The following is a 24,955-nucleotide window of genomic DNA, read 5'->3' on the forward strand; positions in this document are numbered from 1 at the left end:
ACCATTTCCTGACGATCAGGAAGATTTGCGGATCAAGCGCAAACCAATTTCAAATCACACTGACGCATGCGCGTTAAGACTGGCACATACGTATTTCTTGCATTAATATTTTATGTGTCCATGCTTATCTATATTGTTTATTATTATACAGTACACTGTGAAATTTAATTACATTATCAGTATACAATATTAGTGAATTATTGTACAATACACGAGTGTTCATGCAGAATGGTCTGAAATTAATATCAAACTGATCATGCGCAATAATTAGGTTGGAACGGTTTTCAAACAGTTGTCAAACCATCACAAACTTACTGCAGAAACAAACCTTATAACCAAGCCTCTGATTCTTAGGTTCGAACCTATTCCGTTGGTATCTCGTTCTTCTTGAATTGTCATTTTTATGTTTTTCTTTTGTATACCAACGAATGACATTCTTAGGTACTTTTACATCTATAAAATATAGTTCGTAGTTTAGGATCCTAAATAACATATTTTACTTGTCAGAAACTAAAAGACCTAATTCTTTATATTTAACCTATATATCTGTATTCTTTTTATTAAAGCCACTGTGCAACTCGCTTAAATAGTATTGCCGTCCATTGTAGCGTAAATAGGCCTACCTAACGTCCACACCTGTGGAGTAACGGTTAGCGCGTCTGGCCGCAAAACCAGGTGGCCCCGGTTCGATTCCCAGTTGGAGCAAGTTACCTGGATTTTTTCCGGGTTTCTCTCAACCCAATATAAGCAAATGCTGGGTAACTTTCGGTGCTGGATCCCGGACTCATTTCACTGGCATTATCACCTTCATCTCATTCAGACGCTAAATAATCTAAGATGTTGATACAGCGTCGTAAAATAACCTACTAACTGTAGGCGCCGTTCTATGAAAGGAAGGCTGTACAATGCGGCGACAATGTGGGCCTACACAGAGAAAGACAGTCTGTAGAAACATGGAACTAATTAAAAAAAAAAAAAAGGCACTTGTCAAATGTGGCACAATCATGTGATCATGACATGGGCGAAGAATAGTCGGTATTCTATCAGCCTAAGGCGTGAGAAGTTTGATCCGTTATTGTGCAGTAGTGAACTAGTGCAGACTTCAGCATTGTTATTAACAATATAATTCAGTTTGCTCAATTAAAGAGATTGTTATAAGGCATTAACCCTTCAATTGAGAAAATTGAATTATGTTGTACGAATAGCAATCCACTCTTGGAGTAGACCACTTCTTGAGGATTTATTTGAGAAGGCTATTCGACTGAAAATCTGTCAAAATGTTCATTGTTCAGAAGCACTAATTAAATAAGTGGCGTGTGGGTGTAATAATTTGATAAAGATATAACTTTGTAATCATAAGAGACTATGAATATGTATTAATGTTCGTAAATAATTCCATAAAACTTTTCATCACTACGTGAATCATTAGGCTACTTTTTATACTTAACAATGGCGGATAGTTTAATGTAAATCTAATAGTATTCCACTATACTGATATGTTGCTTATTTTTATTTTGTTATAAAAACATTCCAAAATAGAAGATTTAAAATATTAAAATATCCTAAAACATGGTTTGAAAAGAAACATAACTTCAGATTTTTAAAACGTAAAATCCCTGCTTGTTAATATACGTATATCATTATATATCATATCATTTACTTTTGTCAGCTACCATACATTGTCTAGATGGACACGTCAATAAAATTCTTGAAGTGAATAAAAACTAAAACAAATAGTCCTTTAACACCATCTTAAACTTCTTCATACTACACATTTATGTTTCCAGGTGGGAATTTATTTACAATGTAACTGACAGAAACAACGGAAGACTTTGAATAATAAGATGACCTGCAGTTATCAATAAATATTTAATTAATTTCCTTTGTATAATACATATGAATACCTTTATTTAATGTAAACAATTTAATAGTAACTGAGAGTTCGCACCTATATTCATTCGCTCTCTCATTCATCAGCAGAGTTCCTCGGGGACAGCCGTAGCTGATAACTGATAACATAATGCTAACAGAGTGCGAGGCTTCATTCGCCATAATCATGCTTAGTGGCAAGCTATGCGTTGTTTACTTTCGTTGTCATGTCACTGTGAGAAATGTAAGCTCAATACGTAGGAAATATGCATCCATAGATACTGTAGTTGCTAACCACTAGGATCGCTACTATCGCCTCATCACAGACAATGCGAAGTAGCACTGGCACAGTCAATTGTTCCTAACGCTTTTTCTGAAATGAATAATTTCAGCCATATGCTATACATTGAAAACCAGACCACTGCGTCCATTTTTACTGTCATATTCGTCATTAGCGATACAAAATTAGTAAAAAGTCGCTTATTTTTTTCCGTAAGTTGTCCAGTGTTATTACAATATTTTAGTTTTATTTCATTTTTCAAAATTACATATTCTTATTGTGAAATAATTCATGTAATATGTTCTAATAGCTAATTGTAATTAGCTCTTTTCTATTATTATATACTCCTGCGTTCAAAGTGTAGTAAATCATGCGTTTACAATACTCAAAATGCGTACTATCGAGTGATTAAGGTAAATATAGATGAATGCTAATAACGAGAAATTGTATCATAGGTTCTCCCTAACTTTATTATTGTTTCAGAGGAGATTTTGCCTTATGATGGATTGTGATGGAATATTTCTATGGAAATGTTACATCTTATAGATATAGTTTAAGGAGTAAATTAATTTCTATTAACGTTGTATCAGATTCACTTTTTATAATTAACAACTCTTAAATACCCATTTCTGTATAATTTATTTTTATTGTCCATAATATTCCTTGACTTTCATGCTATACCTAAACATGATGCTTGCCGATTGCTCATCTGTGTAACAAATTATAAAACTGTATACAGACTTACGTCCCAGGTGGTGACAGGATTTTTTTTCTCGTTACCAAGCTTTCAGAACGGCCCCGAGGTTCACTGAGCCTCCTGTAAAATTGAGTACCGGGTCTTTCCCGGGGGTAAAAGGCGGTCAGAGCGTGGTGCCGACCACACCACCTCATTCTAGTGTCGAGGTCATGGAAAGCATGGGGCTCTACCTCCATGCCCCCAAGTGGATTCATGGCATGTTACGGGGATACCTTTACCTTTTATACAGACTTACGTTACAGTAATCCTTCAACGTGTGGTACCCAAGTAGAACATCCAGGTCCATCAGCCATATCGGTTGACTCATCTGCCGTGTCTGTCGAACTGCCCTCAGAGTCACTGGCTATGGAAATGTTACCTTCCTGGTCACTGTTTTCATCACTACCTTCCAAACCATATTGTATTACAATTCTTGCAAGCCCCTGCTCTTAATGCATCACGGTGCCAATAGTCCTCCTCTATTCTTTTAACGTGTGCACACACTTTCGCCCAATCTTCTCTAGTTACTTCACGTATGCTGCGGCGCGTCAATTTTTTCAGGATAGACAGGGACAGATTCCTGACATTTCTTGCAGTTATTTTTTGTTTCATAAATTCCATATAAATTCGATGGGATTTAGGTCGCAGTGATAGGCAATCGTAGAACTGAAAACCCAGTGTCTGTTGAAATCCTATCTACATGATACACAGGCTGAGGTTTATTTATTTTTACAATAATTTCTAACAACTCTCTCTTGGTCATGCAATCTGCCACTATAATATTATCTCTTAAGCACTATAGATAGTCTTTGCGAGAAGCGAAGATGGTAGCTTTACTTGTACTGTGTGATACGGTGCATTGTCAAGGACAACAATGCACTCAGGCGGAAGGCTTGGAATGAGTCGTTCCTGTAACCACTTATTGTAATTTGTGCTGTTCATTCCATCGTGGTAATCTTGTGACTGAGACTTCGAATCATAAATCAATTCTGCCCCTTGAATGTTCCCAGCAAGTACCGCAATAGCTCTCTGTCCTGCACTTTGGTTTACCATAACTCCTGGAATCTCTTCGTGTTGCCAGCACTTTTTCACTGTATAATGGGTATGAACTTATGTCTCGTCTGTGTACACAACAGGTTTTTTAGGCCCATTTCCATTCTGTCTCAGTGCAGCTCGACGTGCAACAATATCGCTATGCACTATTAATAAATGAAGAGCCCACTGCAAGAATGATGGATGTCACTTTTTTGTCGAAAATGAACCAAGACTGTCAATGCATAGCTTAAGACATATAGAATGTACAGAGAGAGTTACATATCATTAACACTGATAGTCATTGTCCAGTAATGATCGGAAAATCAACTTTCAATAGCTTCTCCTGCAAAATGTATTCCAAATGACATCCATCATTCTTGCAGTGGACTCTTCAAATATTAAATACCGAACATTTTTACACTTCGTAAACTTGAAAACCATGCTCTTTATTAGCCTCCAACATGTCTCTCTTTACACACACACACACACAAACACGCGCGCGCGCGCGCACACGAAAACGCTATCCTTTCTTTAACGCCACTGAAAAGTTGGTCAATGTTAAGTTTCCTATGGCCACTTCCAACGGACTCCCAACGAATACTCACACGTTTATCATTGGGATTGTGGCGCTGGAAATCAATTTAAAACACTTTTATCTCAGCCACGACACATTTCAATTTTTATTGTACAATATAAATGCAATTATCACTACAATGACACAATAATTCTTGCAGATAACACAGAATCAACTTAGGAAACGTAATTAACAGAGTCGCAGTTTCACTTCACGTCCACTAGATGACTCTTGACTTCCAGCAGACGATATGCTATAGGTGTAGCAGGGATGCCAATATCGGCAAACGAAATGAATTTGTGAGGAATACATCGAGTGATCACATCGAGTTTCTACTACTCCACACTACAAAATTCAGGTATTTTCAGTGTTTGCTTTTAATTCCCTATACTGGCAGTACCAAATTCAACATTCACCAAAAAGTTTACACAGAATAGACATGTTTTGTACTTCGTAGTATTCCAAGAAAATTCGGCACACAACACTATTATCAAAGTCGTCGAGTTCCAAATTCTTCTTCCGACGTGGTCCACGTTTTACTTGGGGTTTTAATTTCAGTTCCATCCTTTTCGGTTTTTCACACTGTCTGGCAATGTTGTGCACAGTCTTTTCACTTCCATCCAGTCCTTTCCAAAGTTTTTTTTCAACGTAATGATGAGATCGTCCTTCTTTTCTTCATTACAAAATTTTAAAACATTTCTACAATTTTTCTCTTCTGAGATCGGGTCACTTCACGCGATTTCTTTGGAGGCGTTTCCATTTTACAAGCGATAATTACGTACCGAAACACCTACATTTACGTTTAGTATATAGCACCATTTAAATAATAGAAATAATAAATGTTCGCCAAGATTTATTAGTATTTCACTGCACCTGAGCAATAGCTGAACTTACTACCGCCACAACCATACACTGCACTGATGTGAAAATTGGACTGCACTGTACCGCTACGCCAGAGATGAGATTGCGTCACATGATTATTCAGAGCAGTTGTCTTCGCTGCCACCGGTAATCTTTCATCAGACAATAATAATGGCATTTCCATCGGCCTAATATCTGACACTTAGATCATTATTTGTTTTTCTTTGTATTTGTTAATTTAAACAAATCTCCTTGAATGTCATCACTAGAGTCCTGCGTTTGGTTACATTGAGTACATATTAGATGTACCCTCATGCTCATAAATTGCCGGAAAATGTAAACAAATCATTTGCGCTCCAAGTCTATGTTTGAGACAGAACACGTCCGTCTTTATGCTTGTAAGTAAACACGGCAGGCCCAGTGTCGGGCAGTAAGAAAGGATGAAAGATATTTGAAATAATAATTTATCTTTTCATGTGCGGATATTGTTCAGAGACGATGGGATGTTGGTATAGAGATACTGAAGCAACATTGTAATGGTAATTTTATGAGAGATACAAGAAAGTAATCTTAGCTAATTTCTCGTTACAAATCTCGTAGAATTTGACGGAATTTATTGGAATTGGAAATGAAAATTAGAATGGTCGCAACATACTTCTCTAGTCGCAAATGAATAGTCGTCGTAGTTATTAACATTTTCTTTGGTAGGCCTACTACATAAAGTAACGGACCTCTTGATGAGGTGACGTTATAAGGTAACAATAGCTAAATTAAAAGTTTTAGTGTCTGTTAATTAACAGAATTGTCATTAGCTGTGATACTTTAACAGTTTGCGCTTAACCACCAGGCGGATCCTGGATTCAGTTCCGCATTAGGGATTAGTAAATATCTCGTTTAAATACATATAACCAAGAACTTATAGACTATCGTCTATTACTAACACATTTTTGTTGCTTTCAGTATTTTCTCCTTTCAGCTATTACCTGTCATTTCAGATGGGTATTACTTCTTTAAAACATTCATGCCAATTTTAGTATCGCGCATTTAGAGCCTAACTGTGGAGAACATATTTTATTGCAAGAATCCTGATCACGGTATTTGTGAGGAGTTTCTGGTGAAGTACTAACGAATTGTTCAAAAACTTCGTGTGGAAGAATGATACGTTGGAAGATAGTGCAAAAAAGTATACAAATAAAATATGCAAGAGCTTCACCTTTCTCACCAAAGAATTTACTTGTTCTCGCTGAACTTTAAAGTGCAATGTGGCATGAATATCTGATGCTGTTAAGTCTTTTTTCGTGTATTCATTGAATTAATGTTATAAAGAATACTCAGGAGTAACATTACACTTTACGTAGAAATTGAAATAGAATAATAATGCACCACATGTTCTGAAGATACCTCTGATTGAGGTTCTAGCTGAGAAGTACACCCTTTGACACGGAAATTGGTCGCTGTTCAGAGACTAAGTTCCACCTCCTGAATAGTTCGGGAATCATCTGCGCGCCGTGTTTACATGCTTGTGCTTTACATAGATATTCGAAGCCCAGTCTTTGTAACGAGAAGAAAAAGCTCTATCGCTAAGCCATAAAGGCTTCGTAGGGAATATGTTGTTTCGTGACATACACATACGTCACTGCCATGACTTGATTTCATCCTTGGGGTTAGATGCATAATATTTCCCTGTGTAAATCGCGCGTTAACCCGAACGACACACAAATTCACGCTACAGGAGACCGACCAATTTCCGAGTCTAAAAGTGTATATCGTCGTTGTTCCTGCAATAACTTCTATGTGACATTTATCGATTTTCAGATTTTTTCCCTATTAAGTAACTTAAATAGTGATACAGCAAATAATAAAATCTCCTATAAGTAATTATATTTCTTTGTTTCAAAAATGTAAGAATTCACAGTCTCCTATGGACGGCTGCCATAAGATGAATAAATCTGTTTTTTCTTCCTACTGAAAAAGTTTATATATTGCACATAGGAGTTATTGCAGGAACAACGACGATATATATTATCAGGCAGTACATCTCACTTAACAATATGGTCCACACCTGTGGAGTAACGGTCAGCACGTCTGGCCGCGAAACCAGGTGGCCCGGGTTCGAATCCCGGTCGGGGCAAGTTACCTGGTTGAGGTTTTATCTGGGGTTTTCCCTCAACCCAATATGAGCAAATGCTGGGTAACTTTCGGTGCTGGACCCCGGACTCATTTCACCGGCATTATCACCTTCATTTCATTCAGACGCTAAATAACCTAGATGTTGATACAGCGTCGTAAAATAACGCAATAAAATAAATAAAAAACTTAACAATATGTGTCAGAGGAAGAACAATTACAGAATGTGATTCCAAAAGGCGTTAAGTCCATATTTAATTAAAGGACTGGGCTAGTTTTTTTCCACCGGTATACGGACTGAGCTATTTTTCAAGTGACATGCACAATAACACCAATTTTTAGACAAGGATTGGCGTTGTTTTGAAAGGAAATAACTTTAAATTACGATTGAGGTCTCAAACATAATCATAATCATAATTAAATGGACTGAGTGAGTTTTGGGATCATACTCTTCAATTGTTTGTATTCATCTGAAGTCTGATTAAGTAAACCATTATTTTATTTGTTGTTATTATTATTATTATTATTATTATTATTATTATTACTAGTAGTAGTAGTAGTAGTGGTAGTGGTAGATGCAACGGAGAGGGAAAGGAACTGGTCACCCTACCCCATTATCTCTTGTTTAGTTACCTCACGAGTGATGCCTTCTTGATATCAGAAGGTTCAAACCTGCCCTTGGATAGTTAACTAAACAATAACAGTGTTCTGAAGAGTTCTCTTTTCTCCAGACGTAAATGCCTAATAAGTTACATTTCAAGGATCTCTTTACGAACCTTTAAACTTTTAAAGTAACTTTAACAATTGCTTTGTAAAAAGAACTTTGATATCGCCTTCGATCTGTAATGTGCTTTTGTTTAAAATTATTAGCAAATTTACGATCAGCAGATCTGTTACGTCTATGTTTAATAACAATCTGCTACTACTCAGTCTCGAAGGACTGACACTGACTTTGGGGAGGGTATCAGAATTACGAAAGACCGTAATACAATAGTAGTGCGAAGCATTAAAATTGCAGTTCTTGAATGAGGTGTGATAATTAATCTTGCGTTTGTCACTGGTGCAGCATGCCAAGAGAAACTCGAGCAAGGGAAGCCACGAGCACGTGGCACCGGCGACTTGTTGCGTCTGTCTCCTTTAAGTACCTATCGTCTTGAAACAGTTGCAGCATGTAGCAAAGCAAAACCGTTGCTAGGGAGACTTCGTCGTCTGTTCAGTACAGCGCAGTGTTTAGCGACTTAGTATATTATATTTACCATACCGTATACAATTTAGGGGCTACTTTTACATTTGTTTCCACAATTCAACAATTTTCATTACAGCGATGACTTGATATGAAGCACGCCTTGCAACTAGGATTTTTTAATTGTGCGCTGCGTTGCATAGCCAGTGTTTTATTGTGAAAGTGAATATAAAGAAATTACGATCCATCAAATACTTAGGTGACGTTTTCAGATTTGTAGTTACGAATAACTGATGATCGTTTTTAATTCTATTTCATCCAGTTATGAAGGAAGAATTTTTTCTGACAGCATATTGCGCTGGAGTCTGTGGTTGCGGATTTAGATCCCAAGTAAAGCGTGGTTTGTTGGAACGTTAATTGAGCCGTCGAGAGCAGAAGTGGTGTAAGTAAAAAATGGGTAATGAGGCTTAAGGTAAACATTCTGTAAAATACAGCGCAAAGTAGCAATTAATATTCAATTTATTTAAACTATTAGTAGTCGGTGGATAGCACGAAGGAAATATTAATTGCTGCTACTTTGCGCTGTATTTTACAGAATTTTTACTTTAAACCTAATTACCCAATTTTGACTTCTGCTCTGAACGGCTCAATTGATTCCCTTTGTTGTCTTCGATGTGTATCCGGTATATTGCCGATGACACGTTACAGAAGGAAAATCGCGACATAAATGGGCATACAAGCAACCTGATAGGAAGTGTATAAGTTTGATACATAGAAATTTGTCTGTAATGCGCTTTGTCTGCAATACAGTACTAACAAAGGAATTACACATTGTTCCTGATATTGACAGTTTTTTTAACTTCCTTGAGGTCAAACTAGGTAGATGGGAAAAATAATATCCATCCAAAATCCCTGTAAAATTGGCGTTAATTTTCGAGATTTCAGGTTTTGAATTTTTCTCTCCACCTTAAAAGTTGTCACTTAAGGAGCTACAGCTTGAAGGATTTTCCGTAGCGTAGTAGATGAAGTGGTTGAATTAGTAATTGTGAAGTTACTGGATCGAGTACACTTCCCTTATTATTTGTTCTTTCTTTCACTGTTCTTTTATAATTCACGTGTTTTTGTCGGTTCTTTTATTTTTATATTTATTTCATCATCGTAATATCCTGTAAAGATGACATTCTGTGAGTACATATAAATTTCAACAGTATGAATGAACGTCATTATCCTAATAAGATTTCTACAAATATAAAAAGAGAAAATTGCAAATTGTGCAAAATAAATGATAATTAGATACTGGAAAGAGCAAATGAATAAGTCTCATTGTCATAGGAAGATCTTTATCTTTCACTTTACCGATGAACTTATTTTCTCAGTATCTTATTCATGTTTTACATTGGTAATATCCCAGATTCTTTTCTTTATTTTACAAATAATACTCTCTGAATTTTTGCTGGATGATGCACAATATAAAAATATGAAGAACACCAATTTTGCCTACAAAGAGAGTAACATACGGTATGTGTACTGCATTTAGTCGCATTTTGATTGCCGGATGTCTGTTGGAAAACAAAATTGCATTCAATTAAAAATTTACGAAAGTTGACGGGCATTCGGTCGTTATTGCATCACGAATTATATCTGATTTATAATTCATTCTTTTTCTTTTGCTGCCGATAATTATTGTTTCCTTCGGCAAGACGTGATAACTCCGCTCCCAGCAGTGCGTTGTGTAAGATACAATATGAATATTGAATTCATGCCGAACGGTTAAGATAGAAGCGTGTTAAATATAATTGAAAGAAAGGAATGGGAATAAAAATAATTTATAAATAAAGAAAACTTACAGGCTACTCATGGAATCGAATCGCTAACCTCACAATTACTAGTCCAACTACCTTTTCCACTAAATTACGGAAATAATTTGAGCTGTGGCTCTTCACGCAGGTTTACAAAGTGTAAAACAAAATTGGAAAGCTAAAATCTTGGAAATTAACTCCCATTCGGCATGGTCCGTTTAGATATTATTTTCCACCTCATGGAAACAACAAAATCGGTGTCCGGAACACTGTGAATGTGGACTCTCCTTGTTAGATGAAGTCAAATCGATATTAAAAACTGCTACTTAAATGTTATGGATTGAAAACTACACTTGCAGTCCTTGCATCGCCGGCTCACGTACTAAAACAGGCATTGAGTCTGAACTACAGTTTCGTCCCTTAGTCCCTCCAGTACAGTAGCAGACTTTCTAATGGCAGGAAAGAACGATATTTGTCAATATTTTTATTTAATTTTCAGGAAAACAGTCTACTTTATTTTAAAACTGCAAAGGAATTAATCACTATTAATTTATCAATTTCTTTAATGGTAAGAGTAAAGATTAGAATCTTGCGGATAGCACTTATCGCATAAAACACTATTAACATTTAGGGGGAAATTATGTTTTGTGGGGAAAAGCATACATTTGCGATAATACATGTTATAAGTTTTGTTGTACTCTATCCACACGGCGATATTTTTTAAAATGTGTTGTAAACTCTCCAAGACTGTAAATTAGGATTAAAATTGAACTGCAAATAATTAAGTCGGTGGATGTGGTGTGATTTGTAATAATTGTTGTGATAAGTGTGTAAGAATAATGTAATTTTCTAGTTAAAAATAGAAAAAAAGATGTCTGTACGAAGCAACTAAGGAGTTCACTGCACATTTTTAGTTTCATAATACTTGCCAATTAAAGAAATGATACTTCTGAATGGTTCATTCTCTATCTGTATTATTCTTTTACCTTCAAACTAAAGAAAAAACGTATTTTACAAACAACTTTAAATTAGTGTAACTCTGAAAATATTGAGAATAGGAACTATGTTTGACATTTTTTGCTCAAAATTTCTTCAGAAATAAGCTCCGTAAAGGACGGTAAATCCTCGTGAATCACACTGTATATAGCCTATACGTTGTTCAGTTGAAAACATTTGATTAACCATTAAACAGTTTACACTTATTTAAATTTCACTTTAAATGCACAAGAAGTCACCGTATGATATGTACCGTGTCACTTGTTAGTCTTTTAGGGTGCTATGCATAGACATTTCGCTAGCCCGCGCTACGAGCGTACTAAACTAGCCCCGGCTATCGAGTGATTATTTGTACAGGATTCATATCATATCATATATCGCCAACACTGGTATATGAATACGAAAAACGTTAGTTCGCTGATCATCCACCGGAAGCCCGCGCTAAGAATGTCTATGAATATGGCCCTTGGAGTCTGATTCACGAGACAGGACAAATACATACATCCTTGCGTCATCGTTACGGAAACTTGTATGGTTGTATCACTGTGACTACCCTTTCCATTCCCCGCCACGAATGCGTCGGCAGCGCACAGTGAAAACCACGTCGATCCTGTCCAGACCTCATCTGATCTCTCTGTACTATACTACACGATTATGAACGTGTGCTTTTTGAACATACTGATAATTAAATAATATCATTATTAATATTAATACATAATAGTTATTTTATGTGTTGCGTTGTGATTATAAGTCAAGAATATAGTCAGGTAAGATTTCGGAGTTGGTACTAATAATTTCATGTGGTCAAACAAAATACATTTTTAGGTTAGGTCTCGTGAGTCAGTTGTTTATTCAAACCAATGAATTTCGTATTGCCAGACAAAATACTTGACATGTTGATCCCTTTCCCGTATAGTTTGCCTACGAAAATATGTTACAAATTATTGAATTGTTTAGAATAACCGTCCAACACGAAGTATGATAAGTAAATAAGTCATTTAGTACGTAGGCTCGTGTGATATCTGTTAACAGTTGGCAACACTGACGACGGCAATATTTGTTGTTTAGGAACTGTTCTTTTGTGACCCTCGCTATACAATAGTAATCACATTATCGTCATTCCATTTAAGAAAGAAGATAATATCGTTATTTGCTTTGTCTAGCCTCGCGTTTTTCTTTCTTCGCGGCAGACGAACTCACGAGAGTATATTTTTGAGTCTGTTTTTTCGTAATATTCATTTTCTCCAGTGCTTCTTTCACTAAGTACAACAAGAAAAGCAAACACGTAAATAAGTTTTATAAGTATAAATTCTATGCTCCGAATTCTGGAGATAATCGAGATTATATTTTCAAAACTATATCTGCACCTAGACCCAAATGTCTTGAGTGAAAGTAGTACGGTTTTTAAGTTCAGTTTGATTCGATGTTATCAAATAACTTTATCATAGCTGATGTCAAACAATAACTTAACGGTTTCCCATGGATGTGTTGTTTGGCTCTATGCCTCCCATGAAAAGATGCATTACCTCAGCTGTCGAAACTTGGCTTGAAGAAACTTTCGGGTTGTTATTTACAGACTTGGCAATATGTTTATTAAATAACATCGTACCTCTCCGTTCTTATCACCTGGTGGTAATTTGAAATGATAATAGTAACATGAATATCAATGTATCTATTTTCATTATGTGTCAGAAATCTCCACCGGTGTGGAGTAACGGTTAGCACGCCTAACCGTGTAATGGGCGGGCTCGGGTTCAAGTCCTGGTTGGTACAAGTTACCTGGTTGGGGGATTTTCCCTCAACCAATAGAAGCAGAATTGCGGGATAAATTTAGGCGTTGGAACTCGGACTCATGTCGCCATTATTAATTCACATATCATCATGATCATCATCATCATCCATTCCATATCTCGCGTTACGTTCACAGTGCGACGTGCTGTAAGCCTACTTGCACAAGAGCGCAGCCGTTCGGCTACCCAGTCATTCACAAAATAGGATTGGGTAAGCACAATAAGTCTCAGGCTGCAGTGTAAGCCTTCGAGTCCCTCCCCCGTACAAGACGAAAAAATATGTTAGATTTCACCTCCCAATTCAGTCTTGTATAATGGGGTGTCAATTATGCGATCAGCAGGAATTGGGAATAAAAAATTAATAAAACTTTTGATTCTTAGCAATACATAATACTGCCCGTCCGAATGGTTTATGTCGCAGAGTCTTCGAAACGGGGAAAATTGTGTGACAGTTACTTAAGGGGGTCCTTGTCTTTAAATTATTTTAAACTGTTGTATAATATTACGTACACTTCCAGTTCGGTGCAGCGATTATTTTCAGGAAAGAGCCTAACAGCTCAGCCACTAGACTTTACAGAGGGGGCAGAAGACACGAGTGGGAGAAACCAGGATGTGACAACCACTCGGACGGACATTATTAACGTATCTACTGTTAAATGATGAATCTCAATGAAAAACAAATTCAAAACACTGAAGTAGTGTAAAACTGTGAATTTTTTGGTTTTCAGCGGTTTCATCACAATCAGCTCTCCTAGATTTCACGTCAATATAATAATTTTAGTTCTCTGAATATTGTGTTAGATCACTATCTTGCTTACCATTTTCTGGCAATTTCTGAGGTAGCGGCAGTTGTTCTCTTAGATGAACTTTTTACCAATGATACTCAAGTTGAGCACTGAATAACTTATTCATTTCACTCAGTTGATTTCACAATTCAATCGGGTAAATGATTTAATGAAGATTTAATCCCTCAAGCTCCAGCTTCCGGTCGAAATAATATTATATACACTTTGTAGCACAATCAACCAGTCATAAACTATCTCAATAACGAAGAAAGATAAAGGGTTTCAAACAATTTATAATATTTATTGTGTAATATCCCATGTCACTCAATTTTGACACAAATATTTTAGATAAAATTAGAAACTCTCGTTTGGTTGTAAGCTAATACCTACATCGAAAGTCTGTGTATAAAGTGATAAAAATTATAACTAGTTGCCTCTTGTTTTGCACGCTCCCTTATTCGGAAGGTGAGGGCGACAGACAGTCTTCAGTCTTCGACACTGCCAACTCAATAAGAACTTCCAACTATGCATATTTAAAAGTTCAATTTTCTGGTGGAATGTAAATTTGTGTTACAACAATATTAATAATGTAATAAAATTATAAAACCGATATAAGAATATATGCTTGTTTGAAATAACTGCACCAGTAGATGGTACGGGTAATTGACAAATTAATATACATATAATGCTGGATAGAACAGATGGCTTCAATTATTTACTGTGCTTGAAGTCCCGTTTTTAATGTGGTAATATTTGAAACGGTTATTTCTACATGCTGTACACAGACTTCGAGATTTTTATTACTGGAGTAACATGTTTTGTTCTTGTTGCAGTGTGTTCTGGGACTTGTACTGTGCAGCGCCGGAGAGGAGGGACACATGTGAACATTCGAGCGAGGCGAAAGCCTTCCACGACTACGTGAGTACAATCCTACTGCATGTGTGACGAATTTTCACCGTCTTTAATAGAGATGTAGTTTGTATATCAATATAGCTATGTCCAAAACCTGTTACATGAACTGTTTTAAACTGATTGAAAGTAAAATCGAGCAAAATGGATGTGCAGAATCGAACCTTGGAGCTGAGATAAATTTTTGCGTACGTATGGGTTACATGTTAAGGATATAAGGACAGAGGTCTTTATCTCTGAGATTTTGTGCGCGAGACAACGTGTAGCGATTGTCGTGTCCTGTTCAACTCGAGACTTGATTTTCTTGCACCATAGAGGTAAGGAAGAAAGTTGATCTGAAGACGCTGTGCCCTCATCTCGTGTTCTAAGTGAGAGGATACAATACATTAGTGACCATCCATCTCCATAGCGACCATCCCTCTCCCCCGCCCCATCCACTTCAGACCCGTTAAAGCTGTCATTCTTGTCCTCCCCATTGCACTCAAAGTTGATCATGTGAATGCACAAAGCATATTGTCCCACTATCAGGAATTTTTCTCAATCTTCTCACCGCTTGTGTCTCAGTCCAGGCTTCAACCGTTTATTTCCTCATCCCTCGTCCATTTGGCTGTGGAAAGTGAGGCCAACCTGAGTCACTTCGCTTACTTAAACTAAAATTTTGTGCTTTTATATCCCATATTTTTTTATTTGAATGATATACTGTATATAATTATAGAAGTATTTGGAGTCTTTGATGTATATAGATCTGTCTTGCAGTAAAATTTGTTGCTTAGGCCCGAAAAATTCTGACCGAATGTGGCGTCTGCATTTCGTATGTTTTCGCGTGCTTTCAAGTTGCACTCCGAAAGCTACAACTGAGGCACATTTCTTGTGGCCTCGTGGCTTGGTCAGCTTTCACTTTTCCCATTCAACGACCGGTCTCAAGGGTGGGATGGGGTGAAAATAGTAGTGACGCTCGTCTTCCTAAATAAGCCATAAATTACATTAAAAAAATCCCGCTGTCTAGTTGGCATGAACCCACATTGTTCTTTCCCCTTATGTCTCAGTTTATAACTTTCGCGAGGGTGTTGTACTATTGTACTTCCTAGTACAGTAGTGAGTGTGTTTCAGAAAAATATAAATTGAAAGAGATGCGAGCAATAATGATGATATAATTAATCCATTCTTAGAATATATTTTTTCCGAGAAGAAATGATACTGAAAGAAAGGAATTCTTAAATAAAGACAGACCTATGCTATCACTGACAATTTATTTTTCTTAAAAATAATCTTAAAAAGTGAGCTTCCAATGCATCCTGATATGGGCAACATAACTGGTTATTTGGTAATGTGGTGCGAATTAAACTACTCTGTTGGTCGTGCTTGTTCTGTTGAAAATAGAATAAATGCTTGTTCTGTTGAAAAAAGAATAAAAAGAACCGTGTGGTCTACTGAGGGCTTCAGCAACTTGACAAATATTTCCAGGGGAATTTGAGCACACACTTCTTCAGCTGAGAATAATATGCGTTGTTTCATCGCATTGAAACAGTTACTGAAAAAAAAAACAGCATAGCAACATTAGCAACATAGTTTGTGAGTGACATGTTATTTTTCATTAATAATAATAATAATAATAATAATAATAATAATAATAATGATATTCATAATTAATATATCAGTAATTAACATTTCGTATAGGAGGAAGCCTACTTAAACTAGTTACATCAGGCCTCGCCGAACAATTCGGACACCGACCGCTACTGGTCTACACTATTTCGAAATGATAGAAAAGGAAAGAGAGTGTGACATAGCAGCCTATATTGAAATGATCTTCAAACTAAAATTATTCTACACTCCCCTCCCAGTATACCGCCCTTCAAGAATTCCTCTTAGTGGTAATTTCCTCAAACTTTCAAAAGCGTCTCATATGCGTTGTATATTCCAAAAATTGGCCAACTCATTAATCCTGAAAATACTGTGCTGGATTTAATTCATCATTGTGAACATGCTATTGTTATGGGTGATTCCAACATTAACCTTCTCTCTGCTCATTCAGCAGATGCAACCCAGTTGAAATAAATGTTAAATTCTTGTAACATGACAATACTACCCATCCTACGTACATATCACACTGTTTCTACTGAAACTCTACTTGACCCAGTCCTGATCAAGCTCACACCGACGGTGGGGGGGGGTCCATCGGGTCCGAACCCCCCCCCCCCAAAGTGATAAGTTGTTACATTTCTACTGAATTTTTAAGCATTGATAGCATATAATTCCGTTACCTATAATTTCACCGAAATGATTCAAATATATGTTCATAACACTTTTGATTTGACATCCGTCGTGACAAAGTTTCTCCACAAGATGTTGTTAACAAACTAAAGAAAAAAACAAGAAGACTTGACTTTGTTTTATAAAAAGAAATAGAAGAAGTTATGTATGTATGTATGTGTGTGTATGTATGTATGTATGTATGTATGTATGTATGTATGTATGTAAGTGTGCATTTATGTAACTTAACATCCTTACTGGGGGTCCACCCCCAAGAGAAATTCCTGGGTGCGCCATTGGTCGTGACCACTCACCCGCAGATAATCCTAACAATTTGAATCGTAAAACACGGATAACCACTTGGCTCAAGTATGAAAAATATTAGAAACGTACATTTTTTTTTATTGTGAAAAATTTTGACGTGGTACACGAAAACGGGTATCATTTTTGAAATTAGCATGAAATTCTGATTCAGAAACATTAATTTCTTTTCAAAACAACAACAACCCATGCAGACCAGTGTTATCATTAGTATGAAAGTTATTCCTAAAAATCCAAACGTCATGCTGTGAATTAGGGCATGGGGTTGCTTGCATCGCAATACTGTTCTCCAACCAGGAGATCAACCGTGAAAGGAATGTGCTTACTATTGCGTCATCTATTGGAACGAAGTAGATAGATAATATTACTGTTATAACGTCAGTTTAAAAACCATCCGCTCTCCTGCATATGTTATTTCTTGTATGGAGAGATTAAAAAGACCAGGAGATTAACAGTGATCTAATTTTGTAACTAGGGTAATATCAATATGTGTGTATCAATGTTATTGTTTGTGCTGTGAGAGCTAGCCAATACAGATACGAGACCCACGTGTGTGACCTTATGACATCTTATGACATCAACATTCATTCACAGCATTACCCCGCTTCGTCTCATCCCCAAAGATTTTCTCGTGGTTGGAGTACAGTACAAACATTGGAACGTAAACTAAAATAGGGTTGCGCCACAGTCTAGTATATACTGTCACGAAGCTCATACGTAGTCAATATGCATCCATAGATAGTTGCTAACCATTAGGATCGCTACTATCGCCTCATTACAGACAATGCGAAATAGTACCGGCACAGTCTATTGTTCCTAGCACCCTCACAACTCAAGCTTCGTGACTGTTCATACTAGACTGTAGTTGCGCTGTGACTTGAAGTGCGGTGGTAAATACCATAGTTTAATGAAGATTTGACATATAATTTAGTTTCAGTGTGCATACTTTATAGTACTTGCTATATGATTCGTTAAATTATGGTAATCACTTAATTTTAACCCTTGTTTTCTCCATTTTTAATAAAAGGTGCTTGGCCCACTATGGCTCCGAACCCTTCAATTATATCGGTTTCTCCGTGGACTCGAACCTATTATAATAGGGATCATCTTAGTCCTCTGATAATCAGCTGGGTACTTGAGGACGTTGGAAAGTATTGTAATATTCACATGTAGTTCAGAGTGACGGCGCGAATTTCGAAAGTAATTGCCCTAAACTCGCTCCACGTATTGTCTGAATCTACGCTTTTCTAGTCACATGTTACGAAACATTCGGTTCTTTACTTGCTTCGCACCATACGATATCATAATGTAACGCAGAAATAAAGATTACGAGTAGAGAAAAATGTGTGAACTTTACTTCGAAACTGTACGTCCGGAGGGCTATTCGAATATAAATGTTGGTCTTTTTTTTGCACGAGTATAGTGCAGGCACCTTATATTTCGAACATAACTTTTAACACTGGATACATTAACCATTTTTCAGAAATTATATATGGGTATATCAGGCCTAGTCTTTTTTGCGTTTAGTCCCAAATCATGTTACGTGACGTTGTACAATCTCCTACGTCGTCTTCCCAGATGACATATTAATAAAGCTAATTTTTAATTTTTCAATCTGCTGGTTCAGAATTGCTGTTTCGATCAGGAAATTCTGGTGAACTGGCAGTTACAGCAATTGCACAAAAAAGAACAAGTCACATTTCCACTGTGCAACAAATAGAATGATGCTATGGCATAAGGCAGGGGTTCCCAACCGGTGTGTCGTGCAGCCCCATGGAGTGTCGCGGAATTTTGGAATAGAAAAAATTTATGCCATCCAGACAGTCTCTTTACAACGCATTTTTTTTTATTTACAACGAAGTCTTTGCGACAGACTTTACCAATGAAACGTGAACACCTGCAACAATGCTCAGTTTAATTTTTCTGCCTGTCGTTAATTCGAATGAAAGTGAACACCTGCAACAATGCTTTATAATTCGTTTACTCTTCCCACTTAGTAAATATAGAGTTTAGAATCTCAGAACATATTGGTCAGTTTCAGTATATACGTATGAGCGGGTGATAGTGCAACTATTTTATCAAAAGTGCTTTATTTAGATTTTATCATGGACAATTAATAATAATAATAATAATAATAATAATAATAATAATAATAATAATAATGTGTCGCGATATCGTGGGCGTACAGTAAAGTGTGCCGTCAGTCGAAAAATTTTGGGTAACGCTGGCATAAGGGACAGTTTCCCTGCGTAAGAGCAGCAGTATGCTGTATGTGTTGCAATTTGTTTGAATCACTGTAGCCTAGTATGCTTACGCAGGTCCTTCTAAGTCCTGAGAGATATTAGTTCAAGCACTATTTCGTTTTAAATTATTTTGATTCATCTAACATATACTCAAAAAGGCCTTTACCAATGTTATTTAAAGATTTGAGCCCATATTCTCAAAGCAATTCATTTATATTTACTTTTAGTTAATCCTCACTCTCCCAAGCTTTTCAGAACCTTCCTTATACCAAACGGGGTAGTTGAAATACCTCGGTAATTTTTTTTTTTGTATATTTTCAGATGTTTGAAGCATTTTTTTAATTATTTAGTGACATTGTATTACCTTTATCTATATTTATATTTAACTTTATTTCATGGGAACAAGAAAAATTTCAACACATATTCGCATAATTATAATACGAGAAGAAATATTATTTAATTTCCCAGAATCCAATAGTTTTAACGGCTACTAGTATGAAACATGGCTACAACTATGGCTTAAAACTATACAACAGATTAATTTCTCAGTATCCTGTTTTGGTTAACATAGGTACGATTAAATTTCAACGTAAAATTAAAGATATTAAGGGAACTTAACATGGGGTTAGATAATTAATTGCCAATTGCTTTTAGTATACTTCTCAATATCGGTTATAAACTTTTTCAATTGTGATTGTTTTTGCCATATAGGCTCTTGTTTTTGTAATATTTACTATTTTATAGTTTACATTTATTGTTTATTTTTTCTTCTTTCGTCCACACCTGTGGAGTAAAGGTCAGCGCGTCTGGCTGCGAAACCAGGTGGCCCGGGTTCGAATCCCGGTTGGGGCAAGTTACCTGGTTGAGGTTTTTCCGAGGTTTTCCCCTCAACCCAATACGAGCAAATGCTGGGTAACTTTCGGTGCTGGACCCCGGACTCATTTCACCGGCATTATCACCTTCATTTCATTCAGACGCAAAATAACCTAGATGTTGATACAGCGTCGTAAAATAACCCAATGAAAATTAAATTTCTTCTTTCTGCTTATCTGAAGTTCGGTGTTGAACTCCCGACCACGAGAATTTGCTCATAAGGGGGTAAATTCTTCAATTTATATATTTCTGTTTTGTTTAAATATTTGACATTTTCATGTTTTATGTATACAATAATTTTAATGTACGTTTGTTTGTTTTATATTTAATAGCTATTTTTTTTAGTTTCCTGATTTTAATAATAAATAATTTACTGTCTGTCTACCTACTTGCCAGGATATCTATCGATCCCTCTGACCGCCCGTCCGTCGGTACAACATAAAAACAACTGAAATAAAATTTACGAATAATATGACAAATTTTCGAGAAGAGAAAGGAAACATACCATACCATACCAAGCGCGGTAATGTGACTACCCCAGCCGGTTTTTAAACAACAATAGTAACAGAAATAGAAAACTATATATGACTATACAATGCATTGTTGTGATGTGAGAAGTTTATTTAACAAAACCACTAAGATACAAATGCCTGTTGTAGCGCACATTGATTTTATACATTAATTTTATAGCTGGGGTAGCCAGAATACCACGCTTGGTCATTTCACCAGTGGCTGTGGCATCTTCTACGTTTAGAACAACTCCATCTTATTTCTAATACTTCCTCTGTCATTTGACTGCAGAATTGACCTTGAATCCTACGAAGTGGCAATCCGGAGCCAAAATGCCCCATTCTGTCACGCGATAGAAAACTGCACCAATACTTTTTTTTCTTATTACACAGTATAGGCCCTACTTTGGTCCGAGTCAATTCAATACAATGTTATTTCACTTTTATATTACAGAGAATATTGGTAGAGATGGTAGATCACGATAAATGCGAAATGTGCCCAAATGCTGTTAAAATAATAATTTTATGTTTAAAAGCATATTAAGTGTATTGGTGTAGTTATTTAATCCGTGATGAAATCTAAATGTGTTTCTGCGAAATATATGTGAAATTACATTTCATGAGACATTTTCATGTTGTAAAAAATCAGAATCTGTCTAAAGGTCTCTTCACATAGAGGTTGTTACATTTTTGCAGTCGTTTGGTTACCCTTCTGTGTTCGCTTTTCTAGAGTGAATAACACAGGAATGTATTCATACCTGATACCCTCTTTGTTATTGTCTGTACAGTTATCTCCAGTCTTCAACTAATCTGTCTGGTGCTGGTGGTTGAATATTAACTACCTGTGCGATCGCTTTAGGGCCAATGTCCACGTGTTTCGTAGCCTGTCACATATTCTGCGATCATTTTTACTCCGAACTGAAAAATATCCGGAACATAGAACTGGAACCTCCAGTGTACCCATAATTTTTGTTTATAACTAAACATTGTCCCTGTACGAAATCATGTTGCAAGTGATAAGTAAGGGGCGGATTTCCGTGACCTGTCATATTTTTTCAAATTTAATTGTTTCGGTTTACAGACTGATTTAAACTTGATTCCAAGCATTATGAAGAAAACCGAATGGTTTTTATTGGGCACATAAATACATATTTGAACCGATTTTAATTTTGTAGCATATGTAGTACGAAACTGCATATTAACGTTATATTTTGGGAAAAACTGTATGTATATTTAGGCATTTTTTAAGTTTTATACAATGTTTACTAAAAATTCGCGTCATAATGTTATATTTTACGCATTTCCCATAGTCAATGCATTCATTCAAACCATAATGAGCCGTGGTAAAATGTAATAATATGAAAGTTTTTCAGGATAGCTAAAAAATACTATATTTACGGAGAAATGTAATACTATGAAAGTTGATGTGTAAAGATAATATTCGGTGACAACAGGAGAGGATTTTCATTTGACAACCTTAAAATACATGTTGTCATCAATTGCAGCAATCCAGCTGGTAATGTAGACTGAGGTATGATCTTTTTCATTACTTTCGTATGTTTAATATAAATTACAGTAAATGTTCGCTAGGATTGCATACGAGTTTTAAGCAAGTAGAATAATTAAAATTCCCCACTTTTACAGAGTTTGTGCTGTTTTGCAGAATCCTGTTGAAGAAACTGTGAATGCTGTGTTGTGCTCCTATTCTAAGGACAGAGGACATTTGAAATAATTTGCTTAAATATAGCATCCAACTGGTTAGACAGTTAATCAATGTATAATGCCGAAAATTAAAAAAATCCAACATACTTACATGTGTTACTTATAGTCCTATTTGGAATTTTATTGATCATAATTTTAATTTTTTAGGTCATAGAAATCTGTCCCCTAGTGATGAGAATGAATGCTAATAGATTAAAGCAAGTTCTTGCCCGGCAACACATTTTTGTAATGAATTCTTCCAGCAGCGACATGCATTCTGTATTGTTTCAACTCTCAGTTTTCCCTGCAATGAAACATGACTGAAGTACTTAATTGCAAGTAGTGATATTTTAACAATAGAAACAGCCTGCAATAAAAGGAATAAGCAGTTATCACCGAGCCTAATAAGTACGAACAATGGAAATATATATATATATATATATATATATATATATATATATATATATATATATATATATATATATATATATATATATATATACGCGGATATAGGCTATACTAGTCGTATGTGTAGCCTAAGTAGGCTATACAATGTGTAAGATTTCTTGGCATGCGTGACATTGTTGAAGAATGAAACAGATTAAAGTAAGTACATGAATGTCACGAAGGTGATGCATACTTCCGCACTACACGTTTTACGCATGTCGCAGTGAGACATTTCCTTCCTTACGTTGCGAATTATATTACCGTTTTTTATTTATAGTTTTTTATCTTTTACTTGGTTATCTAACGACGCTGTATCAACTACGGGGTTTGGTGATGGCAAGATTATATTTGGCAAGATGAGGCCGAGGATTCGCCATGGATTAACTGACATTTACCTTACAGTTGGGGAAAACCTCGGAAAAACTGAACTCAGATAATCAACCCGCGCCCGCGGGCAACTCCTGATAGGCAGGCTAGCGCCTTAAGCCTTGGTTTTTCTGAATCGACGCATGCGAGTTGCGTGGTGCGAGGCCCGCCTCATACAAATCCGGACTACACAAAAGATAGTGAGTGGTTTCTAGAACTGCGAGGTGCGTGGTCTATGTACCGCGCAGTTAAAGAAACCACTCACTATGTCTCGCATAGTCCGGATTTGTCGCACCTGGCAACTCGCATGCGACGGTTCAGAAAAACCAAGGCTTAACACTATTCAGAAGATAAGCCTGAATATAATAATTTATTATGCACCCAAATATTAGCAGAGATGAACTTTAGTTTTCTGAATTAGACAATAAAATACCAAAATTAAGACTGTGTACCATATTTATTTAAAAATTCTAAATATATATTATGTAATAGATTTTTTATAAATTTACGTAAAATAACTATATGTACCTTGTAATAATTTCTAACTTGTATTTAGAAGTAATCTAATCTTTGGCCTTCTTAGTGAATTCGCAACGATATGTGGAAATAATTCTGTATACAATTATAATACAGGTAATAGTAATAGTAGTAGTAGTAATAATAATAATAATAATAATAATAATAATAATAATAATAAAACACCAAAAATATCATATCAAGAACTCAAGACGCAATAACGCGTGAAATAACTTCTTGCTGTATCAAGGACAACTTCTAATTTCTTTTAAGTGTGCAGTCTAGACATGGAGGTGGACGAGTCTATTAATTTCCGTGTGCAAATACTGCGGCCCTCCTTTCTGTGTGTGAATGCGGGTTGTCTCGCTCCACGAGTGTGCTAGATGTGGCTGTTACCTATGAGGTCCCAAACGCATAACAAAAGATTGGGATTTTGTTTGTCCTGAATAGAATCAGCAAGGTACAATTTCTTTCGAAGCAGAAGTTAGAATTGCTGTGAATACTAGTTACGGAGTGGTGAGTTTGATCTGAAATCTATTGTGAACGTAATGAATTGGGCACAGGAGGATGTACTGTATTTACATTTGAACACTGTATATGTATTTATGACGAGAATTCTTCGTCCATCTAGTCAGACTTTTCTGCCTGAAAATCGTAAAAATTCTCATTCGATTGCACGTTTCCGAAATGGCTGATAGAGATACTGTTGTTCGCGTACTGTTTTCTTAACTGCTATTAAAATGGCGTAAATGAAGCTTAAGAAAAGGAAACTAGCTAAGTTC

At 36.1% G+C, this 24,955-nt stretch overlaps 1 protein-coding gene across 6 annotated transcripts in view; it reads left to right on the forward strand.

The window, feature by feature from the left end:
- Ssdp (Sequence-specific single-stranded DNA-binding protein) overlaps window positions 1-24,955 on the forward strand; it is a 701,465-nt gene that overhangs the window by 75,961 nt on the left and 600,549 nt on the right. For all 6 annotated transcript variants that reach the window (XM_069837788.1, XM_069837791.1, XM_069837787.1 and 3 more), the window contains exon 4: window positions 14,869-14,953. In XM_069837788.1, the coding sequence (XP_069693889.1) occupies window positions 14,869-14,953 (85 nt within the window). The remainder of the gene's footprint in view (window positions 1-14,868; window positions 14,954-24,955) is intronic.

This window comes from Periplaneta americana, chromosome 10 (assembly GCF_040183065.1).
Source record: "Periplaneta americana isolate PAMFEO1 chromosome 10, P.americana_PAMFEO1_priV1, whole genome shotgun sequence".
Taxonomy (NCBI): domain Eukaryota; kingdom Metazoa; phylum Arthropoda; class Insecta; order Blattodea; family Blattidae; genus Periplaneta; species Periplaneta americana.